This window comes from Bufo gargarizans, chromosome 1 (assembly GCF_014858855.1).
Source record: "Bufo gargarizans isolate SCDJY-AF-19 chromosome 1, ASM1485885v1, whole genome shotgun sequence".
NCBI lineage: Eukaryota > Metazoa > Chordata > Amphibia > Anura > Bufonidae > Bufo > Bufo gargarizans.
Genome location: NC_058080.1, coordinates 431,096,452 through 431,111,122, shown reverse-complemented (window position 1 = coordinate 431,111,122; position 14,671 = coordinate 431,096,452). Strand labels below are relative to the sequence as shown.

Genomic DNA, 14,671 nt, shown 5'->3' with positions numbered 1-14,671 from the left:
GTATCACACTTTTCAATCAAAGTTTTTTTTGGGGGAAACAGGTACCGTATATCACACCGGTTGCAATTAATTGTTCCAATCACGTTTGTCCCTCTATCTAGCTGCGGTATCACAGCAGAACCGCACAAAACTGCTGCACAATGCAAATGCAATATAATATAATTTCCATGTTAGAAATTATATTATATGTATATCACACCCTTCAATAACAGGTGGGGCAACAGGTATATCACACGCGTTTCAATTAGTTGTTCGAATAGCATTTGTCCCTCTATCTAGCTGCGGTATTGCAGCAGAACCGCACACAACTGCTTCACAATACAAATGCACTATAATATAATTTCTATGTTAGAAAGTATATTATAGATACCGTGTATCACACCTCTCAATCAAAGTTTTTTTGGGGGGCAACAGGTACCGTAAATCACACCGGTTGCAATTAATTGTTCCAATAACGTTTGTCCCTCTATCTAGCTGCGGTATCGCAGCAGAACCGCACAAAACTGCTGCACAATACAAATGCACTATAATATAATTTCCATTTTAGAAATTATATTATAGGCATATCACACCCTTCAATAAATTTTTTTGGGGGGAAACAGGTATATCACACCCGTTTCAATTAGTTGTTCCAATAGCGTTTGTCCCACTATCTAGCTGTGGTTTTCGCAGCAGAACCGCACACAACTGCTGCACAATACAAATGCACTATAATATAACTTCTATGTTAGAAAGTAAATTATAGATATATAACACCCCTCAATCAGCTTTTTTTGGGGAACAGGTATATCACACCCATTGCAATTAATTGTTCCAATAGCGTTTGTCCCTCTATCTAGCTGCGGTATCGCAGCAGAACCGCACACAACTGCTGCACAATACAAATGCACTATAATATAATTTCTATGTTACAAAGTAAATTATAGGTATATCGCACCCCTCAATCAGTTTTTTTTGGGGGGCAACAGGTATATCACACGCGTTGCAATTAATTGTTCCAATAGCGTTTGTCCCCCTATTTAGCTGTGGTATCGCAGCAGAACCGCACACTGCACAACTGCTGCACAATATAAATGCACTATAATATAATTCTATGTTAGAAAGTATATTATAAGTATTAGTGATGAGCGAGCATGCTCAGCCGAACTACTGTTCGGCTCGAGCATCGCTATGCGTGGCTGATCCAAGTGCACGGCCGAATAATTTGGGTGCTCGAATACAATTTAATACAACGGAAGTCAATGGGAGAACCCCAGGCACCCCAGAATATATAGCAATATAGCGAATATTATGTAATAATTATGTAGTAAGTCAGTGATAATATCTGACACTGGAAAAGCTGGGTAATAACTCAATGTAGATCGTGAGTTATTACCCAGCTTTCCCAGTGTCAGATTTTATCACTGAGTTATTACCAAGCTTTCCCAGTGTCAGATATCATCCTAGTGTAGATCGCAAATATTCTAATTGCTAATTTTCCATGCAAAAGGCTACACTAATAAGCTTGTTATAAGACTCAGTCTAATATTCTTGTCTGAAGACTATGAAACCAATAGATGGCTCTATTGAATTATGAACAGCGCCCTCTATTGGTTTCATAGTCTTCTGACAAGATAATTTGTCTTGTCATAAGACTGTGAAACCAATAGAGGGCGCTGTTCATAATTCAATAGCACCATCTATTTGTTTTCATAGTCTTATGACAGCTGAAAAACAAGGCGGATTCTGCTCATTTGCATGTATTTTTCATATGCCCATGTTTATGTAAATGAGTTTTTACATGGCGAAACTGTTTAGAAAGGTTATTGAATATTATGTGTGGACAATCATAAAACTTTTTGTCGCACTAATGATATTGATCTAGGTATGCAGGTCCACCCAAGCCATCCAACAGATGCAAAACAACTTTGAGGTTTACTGGTTCTCAGTCAGATGAGAGCTGGTTTGGAATATCTCATAGTGCACAAGGCTGCCATTGTAAGGTATGCTGACTAAGCCTGTCATCTGTCTCATGGATAGATTGATGGCTTGCACATACCTGGGTTTTGGCATACAGCCTTTATGTGGTTGTCTATTGTATGTTGTACATAATAGAAGTCTAAGTTGCATCCAGCTATCCTCTTAATGCTGTTTCCAAACCATTTTGATTGGGTTTCATCAATTTCTAACCTTTTTTTGAAAACCACACACCCTCTTCTCTTCCGAGCAGGGGGTACCTGGTTATCTCCCATTAACTTCCATTATACTCGGGTGCTCAGCCGAGCACACGAATATAGCAATGTGTTTGGGTCGAACACCCAAATTCTTTGGTGCTCGCTCATCACTATCTATCTATATCACACCTATTAATAGCACACCTATACCAGTCTTTAAAAGGACTTTTGTGGCCATATTAGCTAGCGTTTGGTGTCCCTAACAGCCTGTCCCTGCTCCACACAGCAACCTCTCCCTACACTGGCAAAACACAGAATGTAAAATGGCTGCCATATCGGGTTCTTTTATAGGGTGGGGGTGTGTTCATGTGCTGAAACATTTCAATTGGCTGTCCTGTCCCACCTGATGGATGTGTCATGGGTCAAAGTTTGTCGCAATGCAAAAGAATATCGCTATAGGTTTGCATATTCGGGAATCGCGAACTACCAAAATTTGCCGCAAAACGACCGCCGGGCGAACTGCAAGGCCATCTCTAGTTATTGTTCTGACAGATCAGAGGAAGGACCAAATAATCAGTGACGTCAATGCAAACTTTCTGCTGACACCCTCTCCACTCTGTCGGGGGGGGGGGGGCTTCTTGTATAAGCGTTTAATAGAACAGGTTCTGTAGACATCTATGTGGAGTCAGCTGACGGCGGTGTAAAAGGAGTGCGCTTCTTCTTGGCGCTAACATCGACCTGCAAGGCTGAGTTCATACTTCAGTTATTTGGTCAGTTCTGGCCCCATAACTGCCCAAATAAGTGAAGTGTGTACTTGATTCTAAGAGTGACGCCAGTCATCTGCATGTCATACTGACTCACAGTATTATTTCACAGGCTTTCTGCAGCCAGGAAATAGCTTCTTTGAAGGCGATTCACTGCAAATAAATTAGGATCTAATATTTTCGGAAAATTCGGCGAACCGGCTGAATCAAATTTTTTAGGAATTCGCTCATCTCTATTTATGACCTCTCAGTAGTTTAGATATAAGGTTTATTAGATGACAGGCACAAAGTGAAAGTAGTATTTAAAAAATTGCCTCCCAAGGTGTACAGTCATGGCCAAAAGTTTTGAGAATTACATAAATATTGGAAATTGGAATAGTTGCTGCTTAAGTTTTTATAATAGCAATTAGCATATACTCCAGAATGTTATGAAGAGTGATCAGATGAATTGCATAGTCCTTCTTTGCCATGAAAATTAACTTGATCCCCAAAAAAAATTTCCACTGCGATTCATTGCTGTCATTAAAGGACCTGCTGAGATCATTTCAGTAATTGTCTTGTTAACTCAGGTGAGAATGTTGACGAGCACAAGGCTGGAGATCATTATGTCAGGCTGATAGGGTTAAAATGGCAGACTTGACCTGTTAAAAGGAGGGTGATGCTTGAAATCATTGCTCTTCCATTGTTAACCATGGTGACCTGCAAAGAAACGCGTGCAGCCATCATTGCTGATGGCTGCACAGGCAAGGATATTGTGGCTACTAAGATTGCACCTCAATCAACAATTTATAGGATCATCAAGAACTTCAAGGAAAGAGGTTCCATTCTTGTTAAGAAGACTTCAGGGCGTCCAAGAAAGTCCAGCAAGCGTCAGGATCGTCTCCTAAAGTGGATTCAGCTGCGGGATCGGAGTGCCACCAGTGCAGCGCTTGCTCAGGAATGGCAGCAGGCAGGTGTGAGCGCATCTGCATGCACAGTGAGGCGAAGACTTTTGGAAGATGGCCTGGTGTCAAGAAGAGCAGCAAAGAAGCCACTTCTCTCCAAAAAACCATCAGGGACAGATTGATCTTCTGCAGAAAATATGGTGAATGGACTGCTGAGGACTGGGGAAAAGTCATATTCTCCGATGAAGCCTCTTTCCGATTGTTTGGGGCATCAGGAAAAATGCTTGTCCGGAGAAGAAAAGGTGAGCACTACCATCAGTCCTGTGTCATGCCAACAGTAAAGCATTCTGAGACCATTCATGTGTGGGGTTGCTTCTCATCCAAGGGAGTGGGCTCACTCACAATTTTGCCCCAAAACACAGCCATGAATAAAGAATGGTACCAAAACACCCTCCAACAGCAACTTCTTCCAACCATCCAACAACAGTTTGGTGAAGAACAATGCATTTTCCAGCACGATGGAGCACCGGGCCATAAGGCAAAAGTGCTAACTAAGTGACTCGGGGACCAAAACATTGACATTTTGGGTCCATGGCCTGGAAACTCCCCAGATCTTAATTCCATTGAGAACTTGTGGTCAATCCTCAAGAGGCGGGTGGACAAATAAAAACCCACTAATTCTGACAAACTCCAAGAAGTGATTATGAAAGAATGGGTTGCTATCAGTCAGGAATTGGCCCAGAAGTTGATTGAGAGCATGCCCAGTCGATTTGCAGAGGTCCTGAAAAAGAAGGGCCAACACTGCAAATACTGACTCTTTGCATAAATGTCATGTAATTGTCGATAAAAGCCTTTGAAACGTATGAAGTGCGTTTAATTATATTTCACTACATCACAGACACAACTGAAACAAAGATCTAAAAGCAGTTTAGTAGCAAAATTTGTGAAAACGAATATTTGTGTCATTCTCAAAACATTTGGCCACGACTGTACATACCCTTAAATTTTTATTTAACGGTCGCGTGAATGTAATGTTAGGTTGTATTCACATGTGACTTCTAACCTCTGTTGCATACTGCACTTTTTTGCCTGGTAAAATGACAGTTACCATAAACGAAATCTGACAGATTTGACACATCTGTCATTTTCATTCTTCTTCTCATAAAAAAGAGCAGAGCAATGGAAATGATGAAAGCAGGTGTGAACAGAGTCTTACTCAGTATCCAGTAGGATATTATGTAAGAAGAGTTATTTTTAACCGTTTTATAGATTATAAATGAAATGAAATGAATTCTCATAAACAGTTGAGTCACTTTGTGAATATATTATTATCTAGAATTTGAAGTCATTCTTACCTTCCCAGAAGAGAGAATGGATAACCACAAGATAGATCAACATGATTTCCTTCATCGTGATATTGAAATGAACGCTTGGTTTACCTTGAGTAATGATTGAACAGAGATGGTAGAACTTTAAGTACAAATTATGCTGTAGAAATCTGGATAAAACAGAGTTCATCATCTCATTATCTGTGGCTGGAGACAAACTGTTGTCTTTAGGCTAAAGCAGATATGAATGTAAGAGCCGTTAACTGAGTAATGGACTGGTGTGTATCTTTTTATGGTTGCTTATTCCTTTGAATGGACTACATTTTGGCTTAGAGATGACAGGCCCATTAAGCATGCTGTGCTCTGATTATCTCATTGAATGAGAGCCTTGAGGGTGACAGTCGAAACATACTGTAGGTACAGGTGACTGGCAAGCCCCAGGAAGAGTTGGTGTTTACTAGTGACAGAGCTTGTTGATGATCTGTGTGTGGACCTAAATTCTGAAGATCTGTGTAGAGCAAGCTTGGTTCTCGATAGATAGAAAGGGTTGACTGGAGGTCATGGAGGTAGTGAATCAGAGGTTTGAGACATCGTTATGTGGGCCTGTTCCCAGCTCAGAAGAATGTTTCCTAAACGATGACAGCCAAATTGTATCATCAGCCTAAGTAGTTAGCTCTGTAAAATTCTCTGGAAACTAATTTTGGGGAGAGCTGTGGTGTGCAGTGTTGAGCGAACCCGAACTGTAAAGTTCGGGTCCGTACCGAACTTTGTGATTTTTGGTAACCGGACCCAAATCCGAACTTTGCCGGAAAAGTTTGGGCTTGAGTTCGGTGTTCGGGCATTTAATAAAGCTTGTTGAAAGGCTGCAGCACTACCAGCTGATATGGAACGTCTTAGCAGGAGGCAGCATTTTAGCAACATGGTGGAGCAGCATGTGTGCACACGTCTACACGTACTGACTGATGGGTCTGCCCCCATTCAACTTCTGGGTCTCCAAATTGGACACATGGCCTGAGCTTGCCCTTTATGCCTTGGAGGTGCTGGCCTGCCCTGCAGCCAGTGTATTGTCTGAACGTGTGTTTAGCACGGCAGGAGGGAGTTATCACAGACAAGCGCAGCCGCCTGTCCACAGCCAATGTGGAAAAGCTCACGTTCATTAAATAGAACCAGGCATGGATCCCACAGGACTTGTCCGTACCTTGTGCAAAATAGACATGTATACCGGCCTCACCCAGCCATTGTTATACGGCAGCACACTTTATCTTTGCATTCTCTTTTCTATTTCCCAATTTTTTTGGGTCTTCCCAAATTAAAAAATAAATAAAAAATAAAATAAAGGGAAAAAACAAAAAAAAAAAAACCTACAAAAACAGTGTTGGCTACCTCCTCCTCCTCCACCACTACTTCCACCTGCACCGCCACTTCAACCTCCTACTCCACTTTGAATTCTGCCTCCTAGTTCAAGATCATTATGTTTAACTTTTTTTTATATTTTATGCTATTTTAAGTCATTCCCTATCCATATTTGTTTGCAGAGCAATTGTCCTGCTCTTACTCCAATTTTGCTTCCTTTTGCAGCCCTCTAGCCCTTTCTATTACTTTTTTATAGCCATTTTAGTGCCCCAAAGTTCGGGTCCCCAGTGACTTCAATGGGGTTCGGGGTCAAGTTCGGGTCAAGTTCGGGTCCCGAACTCAAACTTTGCAGCGAAGATCGGCCGAATCCGGCGAACCCGAACTTCAAGGTGTCCACTCAACCCTAGTGGTATGCTCAAACCTTGAAAAGGATGTAGTTAAGTTCTTATGGGATTCAGGATAATTCCTGTCTTCAGAGATGTAGCTAGGCTTTCCAGCATCTGCAATGATTCAGCATGCCCCCCCCTCCACTTGCCACACAGGTTTGCATAAAGAAGGAAAACCTAACTTTGCGCACTAAGCCACTCCTCTAACTTCACCCAATGCATAACTATACACATCCATAGGGTACAGATGCTTAACCAGATGTGTTAACTAAACTAGTTGCGTTAAGTTGACATCTTCAATTGCTTTTCAATGGCTTTTGTTATTGGATATCACGATAAAAAATTTGAGTTAAGTCTTTGAATGTTAACTCTACTACATCTGTACATGGTGGTACCAAAACACCTTGTGATAAATGGAAGAACAAACTGATCCTACCTCATCCAGGGTTTTGCTTGAGTGTTGGCGAGATGTCCACTGGATCCGGAATAAGGTCCTTGTGATGATAGAACAAAATGAATAATCACATGAACAGGGGATGCTAAATGTCCCTGGCAAATCCCCAGCAGTAGGCGCTGTGCTGGCCCTGTAAGACCAAGCCATCTCAATGTATAGCAGGGTAATATAAGGCAATGCGTTCCTCTTAGTAGTACCACACAGTATTAATGCCCACATTGTGCTCCCTCACAATCGAAATGCCTACATTGTGCCCTCCACAGTAGTAATATCCATATTGTGCCCCCTCACAGTAGTTATGTCCTCCTTGTGCCCCCTCAGAGTAGTTATGTTCTCCTTGTTCCCCCTCAGAGTAGTTAACCCACATTTAGCCCCTCTCACTGTAGTTATGCCCATAGTATGCCCTCTCACAGCAGTTATGTCCCCCTCGTTGCCATTTCACAGTACTTATGGCCTCCTTGTGCCGCCTCACTGTAGTTATGACCTCACTGTACCCACCGCACAGAAGTTATGTCCTTGTTATGCCCCCTTGCAGCAGTGATGCCCTCCTTGTGCAACCCTTGCAGCATTAATGCTCACTTTTCGCCCCTAGTGCCCTATCCAGCACCATTAAAAAATAAAACTTAAATACTCATCTGTTTCCTTGATGATCACCACATTTAATGTTCCCAGCAGCAGAAGGCGCGGTCACACAAATCACACTGCTGGCTGTATAGTCTCCCTGTCTTCCCCACTCCTCCTACACAGCCAGTATCAATATGTGTGGCCCCCTGGGGAACAACCGAACTCATTAGAACGGTGAAGTAGGGAGCGGACGGCTCCCTACTTCACCATGTAAATCACTGAACTGCCCGGATGTTCCCTCAACCCTCTGTGCCTGGGGCATTGCCGCCCCCCTCCCCCCCCCCTTGCTATGCCACTGTGTATCTTAATAGTCTGGTGAAATAGCTACAGTGGAGTCTTGTACAGGCTTTATATGTGTATGATAGTTTAGTCCTGAATTAGACTGGATTGGGTGGAGTAGTCAATGGGAAGGGTAGCATGAAAGCAGCCTTTGGTATAAAAGCTGACCCACTACCTAATTTAATGAGTTTGAGGAAGGCCTGAAGTGGGGTCTGATTGTCCCCTGACCAAAGAGAGAGAAATTGTCATAGATAAGTAGAAACAGTTGAGAGTTTGGTATGAGACTATGTGAATTAACATAGTCTGGGTGCAGTTGAAGAGTCAACAGAGACCCATCTGTTATACCCGGAGAGGTTGCACTCATTGTGCATGAAGAGCCTAACACAGTATCTAAGGGCTTTGTACCTGATATATCCAACAAAGAAGGGTGGAACCAAAGTTCAGGAGACTTGTAGGCAAGCCATTTTAGGACTAGACAAGAAATTCCTGGTAGAATGTAAGAGAGCGAGAGAGAGAGAGAAATGTGCGTTCTTGACACACAAGTAGCAACAAGAGAGTCTGCAGATGAGAACTGAGCACCATGTGTGTTCTGAAAGAACAGTGCACAGGGGACCACAGAGAGTCAACGCAATGCTGAAGTCACATTACAGAGCCAGACCGTGACCTGTGTGCCATCTCCAAAATAGATGAGTAGGCTGCAAAGGGGAGATCCTTGATACCAGTATAAACACTGGAGTGAAATGCGTGAGTCTTAGTCAGTTGACTAATGAAGTCGGTTTCTAACTTTTTAGTGTTCAATTCATTTTTTTTTTATGTTTGGAAACTGCATCACCTTGTGTATCCTGAAGCCACCAAATAATTGCACTTCTTGAAACCACTCAGTGTAAATGGATAATAACTGCAAGACTGAGGTCAGTAAAGGTTGAACTGTTTGATATTTACAGTTGCAAGAAAAAGTATGTGAACCCTTTGGAATGATATGGATTTCTGCACAAATTGGTCATAAAATGTGATCTGATCTTCATCTAAGTCACAACAATAGACAATCACAGTCTGCTTAAACTAATAACACACAAAGAATTAAATGCTACCATGTTGTTATTGAACACACCATGTACACATTCACAGTGCAAGTGGAAAAAGTAGGTCAATCCCTAGACTAATGACATCTCCAAGAGCTAATTGGAGTGAGGTGTCAGCCAACTGGAGTCCAATCAATGAGATGAGATTGGAGGTGTTGGTTACAGCTGCCCTGCCCTATAAAAAACACACACCAGTTCTGGGTTTGCTTTTCACAAGAAGAATTGCCTGATGTGAATGATACCTCGCACAAAAGAGCTCTCAGAAGACCTACGATTAAGAATTGTTGACTTCCATAAAGCTGGAAAGGGTTATAAAAGTATCTCCAAAAGCCTTGCTGTTTATCAGTCCACGGTAAGACAAATTGTCTATCAATGGAGAAAGTTCAGCACTGCTGCTACTCTCCCTAGAAGTGGCCGTCCTGTAAAAATGACTGCAAGAACACAGCGCAGACTGCTCAATGAGGTGAAGAAGAATCCTAGAGTGTCAGCTAAAGACTTACAAAAGTCTCTGGCATATGCTAACATCCCTGTTAGCAAATCTATGATACGTAAAACACTAAACAAGAATGGATTTTATGGGAGGATACCACAGAGGAAGCCACTGCTGTCCAAAAAAAAACATTGCTGCACGTTTACAGTTTGCACAAGACCACCTGGATGTTCCACAGCAGTACTGGCAAAATATTCTGTGGACAGAAACCAAAGTTGAGTTGTTTGGAATAAACACATAACACTATGTGTGGAGAAAAAGAGGCACAGCACACCAACATCAAAACCTCAACCCAACTGTGAAGTATGGTGGTGGTGTCACGAGGGTGTCAAGAGCCACGTCTGACTCCGTTATACCTGGGGTCAGGAAGACGCAGCAGGTGGCTGCGCGCTCTATGTCTAAAGATAGTGCTGTTTCTTAATGGTAGTTTTCTGGGTTTGCCTTGCAATCCTTTTTGGCTCACTCAGGGATCCGTAGCTTCTTCTCCTCAGCTGTTTCTTGTCCAGCAATCCCAACCTCCTTATATACCCCTCTCCCACTTCTCTGGTGGCCAGATATAATATCATGACCGGCGTGCCGATCACATACATGACACAAAGGGAGGGAAATGGGAAGGCCCTGTCCAAGGGAGAGGGAAAGGTGGTGACCCCTAACTCACCTTGAGGCTGGCACCTCACTGCCCTGACGTCCCTAGACGGGTTCCTCACCCGTACGCCGATCACGTGCCTAAACCCTGGCTTTCCCTGACATGAGCCCTACGTAGTGAATAGGGCGGTGGGAACACTAGTCCGCACCACTAACACTAAAGAAAAACACCAAGGAGAGGACAGACAATACAGACAAAACATATAATCCCAGGTGGGCGACAACAGCGGACAACAAAAGCCCAACAGGGATCCGGAGGGTAATGGTCTGGAACAACAACCAGGAATCACAGCTACACAGCTCCAGTGGGTCAGTATAGAAGTCCAGGCAGGAAGCTCTATATCTGGCAACCAGAGAAGTGAGAGAGGGGAATATAAGGAGGTTGGGATTGCTGGACAAGAAACAGCTGAGGAGAAGAAGCTACGGATCCCTGAGTGAGCCAAAAAGGATTGCAAGGCAAACCCAGAAAACTACCATTAATAAACAGCACTATCTTTAGACATAGAGCGAGCAGCCACCCGCTGCGACTTCCTGACCCCGGGTAAAACTGAGTCAGACGTGGCTCTTGACACCCTCGTGACAGGTGGGGGCATCATGGTTTGGGGCTGCTTTGCTGTTTCAGGGCCTGGACGGATTGCTATCATTAAAGGAAAAATGAATTCCCAAGTTTATCAAGACATTTTGCAGGAGAACTTAAGACCACCTGTCCACCAGCTGAAGCTCAACAGAAGATGGGTGTTGCAACAGGACAACGACCCAAAGCATAGAAGTAAATCAACAACAGAATGGATTAAACAGAAGAAAATACACCTTCTGGAGTGGCCCAGTCAGAGTCCTGATCTCAACCCGATTGAGATGCTGTGGCATGACCTCAAGAAAGTGATTCACACCAGACATCCCAAGAATATTGCTGAACTGAAACAGTTTTGTAAAGAGGAATGGTCAAGAATTTCACCTGACCGTTGTGCACCTCTGATCTGCAACTACAGGAAATGTCTGATTGAAGTTATTGCTGCCAAAGGAGGTTCAACCAGTTATTAAATCCAAGGGTTTGCATACTTTTTCCACCTGCACTGTGAATGTTTACATGGTGTGTTCAATAAAAACATGGTAACATGTAATTCTTTGTGTGTTATTAGTTTAAGCAGACTGTGATTGTCTATTGTTGTGACTTAGATGAATATCAGATCACATTTTATGACCAATTTGTGCAGAAATCCATATCATTCCAAAGGGTTCACATACTTTTTCTTGCAACTGTATTTGGTCTGTGATTTTCTTCTTTTGAAAAGAGAGCTTCTCAAGGAAAGAAACCTTGTGTTATATGAAAGCCTAAGCTCATCCCCAAATATCATAATTTATTGTTTATTAATTTTTTTGGAGTATTTTTCATTTTCTATGTTCCACGTTCTATATATAGATGAAACTCGAAAAATTAGAATATCATGTAAAGTTCATTTATTTCAGTAATGCAACTTAAAAGGTGAAACTAATATAAGAGACTCATTACAGGCAAAGCGAGATATTTCAAGCCTTTATTTGTTATAATTTGGATGATTATGGCTTACAGCTTAGGAAAGCCCCAAAGTCACTATTTTGAGGTCCCCTTTGCTCAGGGGGTATGGATTAATAGCTGACAAGAGTGTGACACTTTGAGCCGAGAATATTGAACCTTTTCACAATGTTCGAATTTTAAGCTGCATTAATGCAATTCCTTTTAATTTGCATTACTGAAAAAAGTGGACTTTTGCACGATATTCAAATTTTTCGAGTTTCACCTGTATATTATATGAAAGAGTGGTAAGATGGATAGGTATATGCACTGATAGATACATATGATAAGAATGTACAGATAGATAGATACATCTCTATCTCTTCTTATACAAAAAGCAACCATTTAATATTAATAAAACACAGATATATACAGATGTAACAGCTAAACTTGTAATCAGTGCATCATGAGGAGGACCACACATTTTAAAGATTTATTGTTTATTCTCATCTCAGCCTTTCATGGCTGAGATAAAATAACCCTGGTAAATAGGCAGCCCAGTTGATTGGGCTGTGCTACAAGGTTTCCATAACTCCATCCCTGTCCACCACTTACTATGTTTATTCCAGTCTCAGTCATGAAAACCAAAGATGGGAATTAAACGCTAATACTAGTGTAAAATAATTCTTATTCCCATAGCACCAGTAAAATCAGTCTGATAATGTCACCCATTCCATGTACACAGGAATTCAGTGGAATACTGTAGTTTGTAAAATGGGTAATACTCACAGATTGGACTCCTAAACTCCTTCTGTTCTTTCAACTGGTAGAAAAATCCTCAATACCCAACCAAGTTCTCTTTTTCTTCATTTCCTTATTTTGCAGAAAACTGTATTTCAAAATAGCGTATTGGTTCACACAACAAGGAGTTAGCACCCAGTTCATCTGTAGGGGGCTGAGATGTCCAATTGTTTTTTATTCGGGGGATGCATTTGTATACACAACCCCTTACTGTCCCAAGCCATCAGTGATTTTATCGTGAGTCAATCCATTATTTTAGACCACCAGGAACTTTATGAACATCTTATTTATTACCCTAAAGTAAACCATCATGGATTTTTATCATGATGCCATTCATTATCGTAGACCACTCGGTGTGTAACATAATCCCAATAACTCTCTTAGACCACCATGGATTTATCATGATCCCGTTCATTACTCTAGACCACCTAGGGTTTTTCTTATGATATCATCTCATTGATTACCCTAGGCCATCACGGGTTTTGTCATGATCCCATTTTTATGACAGCACTCCTCTATTCCTGCTGGTGGGCAAGTTCACTACCTTCATCACCAACTTTATAGCTCCAGGGCTCTGCTCGGACACTAGAGCAGTGCTATACATCCTTCTACAGGCTGAGGCCTGATTCCTATCGGCAGTCCCTCTCTCTCTCTCTCTCTCTCTCTGTCAACAGGGGGTGTGCATGCTCTCTCTGTGGGTCTTAAAGGGTCAGCATGCACCTTTTTCTTCCTCAGCCAATTGCTGGCCACCTATGGGTATCTGAAGCACCTTCCCTTGCGGAAAGATGACTGACCAACAAGTTTTAGTTCTCTAATTTTCTTTAAAGGTGTGCTGTAGCTTTTTTGCCTGTTCTGTGCACCAATTTCTGCCTAACTTTTGGATTTGACCTATTGCTTCTTATCATGAACCTTGCCTGATCTCTGTACAGTGACCCGTCCTGAAGTGCTTTGAAGGTGTCTTAACGTGTTTCCCACCTCTTCTGCAGCAGAGTCTTGATAGCTTGATCACTCTGCGGACTAATATGTTGTAGGTTGCCAATTTTCTGTGGCTTTGGACCCTGCAGGCTCTGTGGAGTAGTGGTCCTCACAGATGATCTGTCTCTTAGGGCCTCATGGTAAATGGACCACATTCCACCTCACTCCTCACTCTACATCCTTAGACTGACTTTCCTTAGCTTAGCCCCACCCTTGGCAGAAAGTCGGACCAGCCTACTCCTACCAAGAGAGGATTAATAGAATGTACTGTTTCTTTTGTATCTCATCCCAGCCAAATACTGCCCCTTCTCTTGACCCCCGTGGGTCACCAGTAGTTAAACAAAGATTACGCTACAAGATAGAGATCTGATGGTTTTACAACAGTGGAGTCATGATCTCTGTATACAGGTATAAAGAGTGAAGACCAGAAGGCTTCCAGGATGATTCCCTTAGGAGTATTCCCAAATCATATTTGTTCAGTTGTACAGTGGATCCACATTTACTTCTGTAACAATTTGCTCAGCCATGGATCCAGCAAGACCACCGAAGGTGGAATTAAGCAGTTAGGTGCGTTCACTAGGAACAACTATTCTAATATTTAAACTTAATTTATGGTTGTCTGGAATTCCAAAGGTTACCACTCCTGCACTGCCCCCACAAGCTGCATCATCTGCATCACAACCTCAGGGATCCAAAGGAGATCCAAAGATCTGTCATAGATTCTTGATTCAACACATCAATCCTTTTTGAATCGCAGGTTCACCAGTTTCCTACTGCCTGGGCAAAAATCTCTTTCCTTTAGTACCTGTTGTCCAGAGAAACTTTAGCCTGGGTGACACCCCTCTGGGAATGAGGTGATCCTCTGACCTACAATTTTCTGGAAAGAAGCTTCTTTCCTATTATGTCTCCATCAGCGCAATCTTATGCCATCCAGTTTCAAACTCTCTCCTCAGAGCTGTTT

General features: G+C 42.2%; 1 protein-coding gene across 1 annotated transcript in view; it reads right to left on the bottom strand.

Moving 5' to 3' along the window:
- LOC122932418 (sialic acid-binding Ig-like lectin 5) overlaps positions 1 to 12,739 on the bottom strand; it is a 61,181-nt gene extending 48,442 nt beyond the window's left edge. Inside the window, exons 1-2 of the mRNA XM_044286803.1 lie at positions 12,724 to 12,739; positions 5,157 to 5,240 (exon numbers count right to left, since the gene is read on the bottom strand). Coding sequence (XP_044142738.1) covers positions 5,157 to 5,211 — 55 coding nt within the window. The 5' untranslated portion in view covers positions 5,212 to 5,240; positions 12,724 to 12,739. The remainder of the gene's footprint in view (positions 1 to 5,156; positions 5,241 to 12,723) is intronic.
- Positions 12,740 to 14,671: the final 1,932 nt, after the last annotated feature.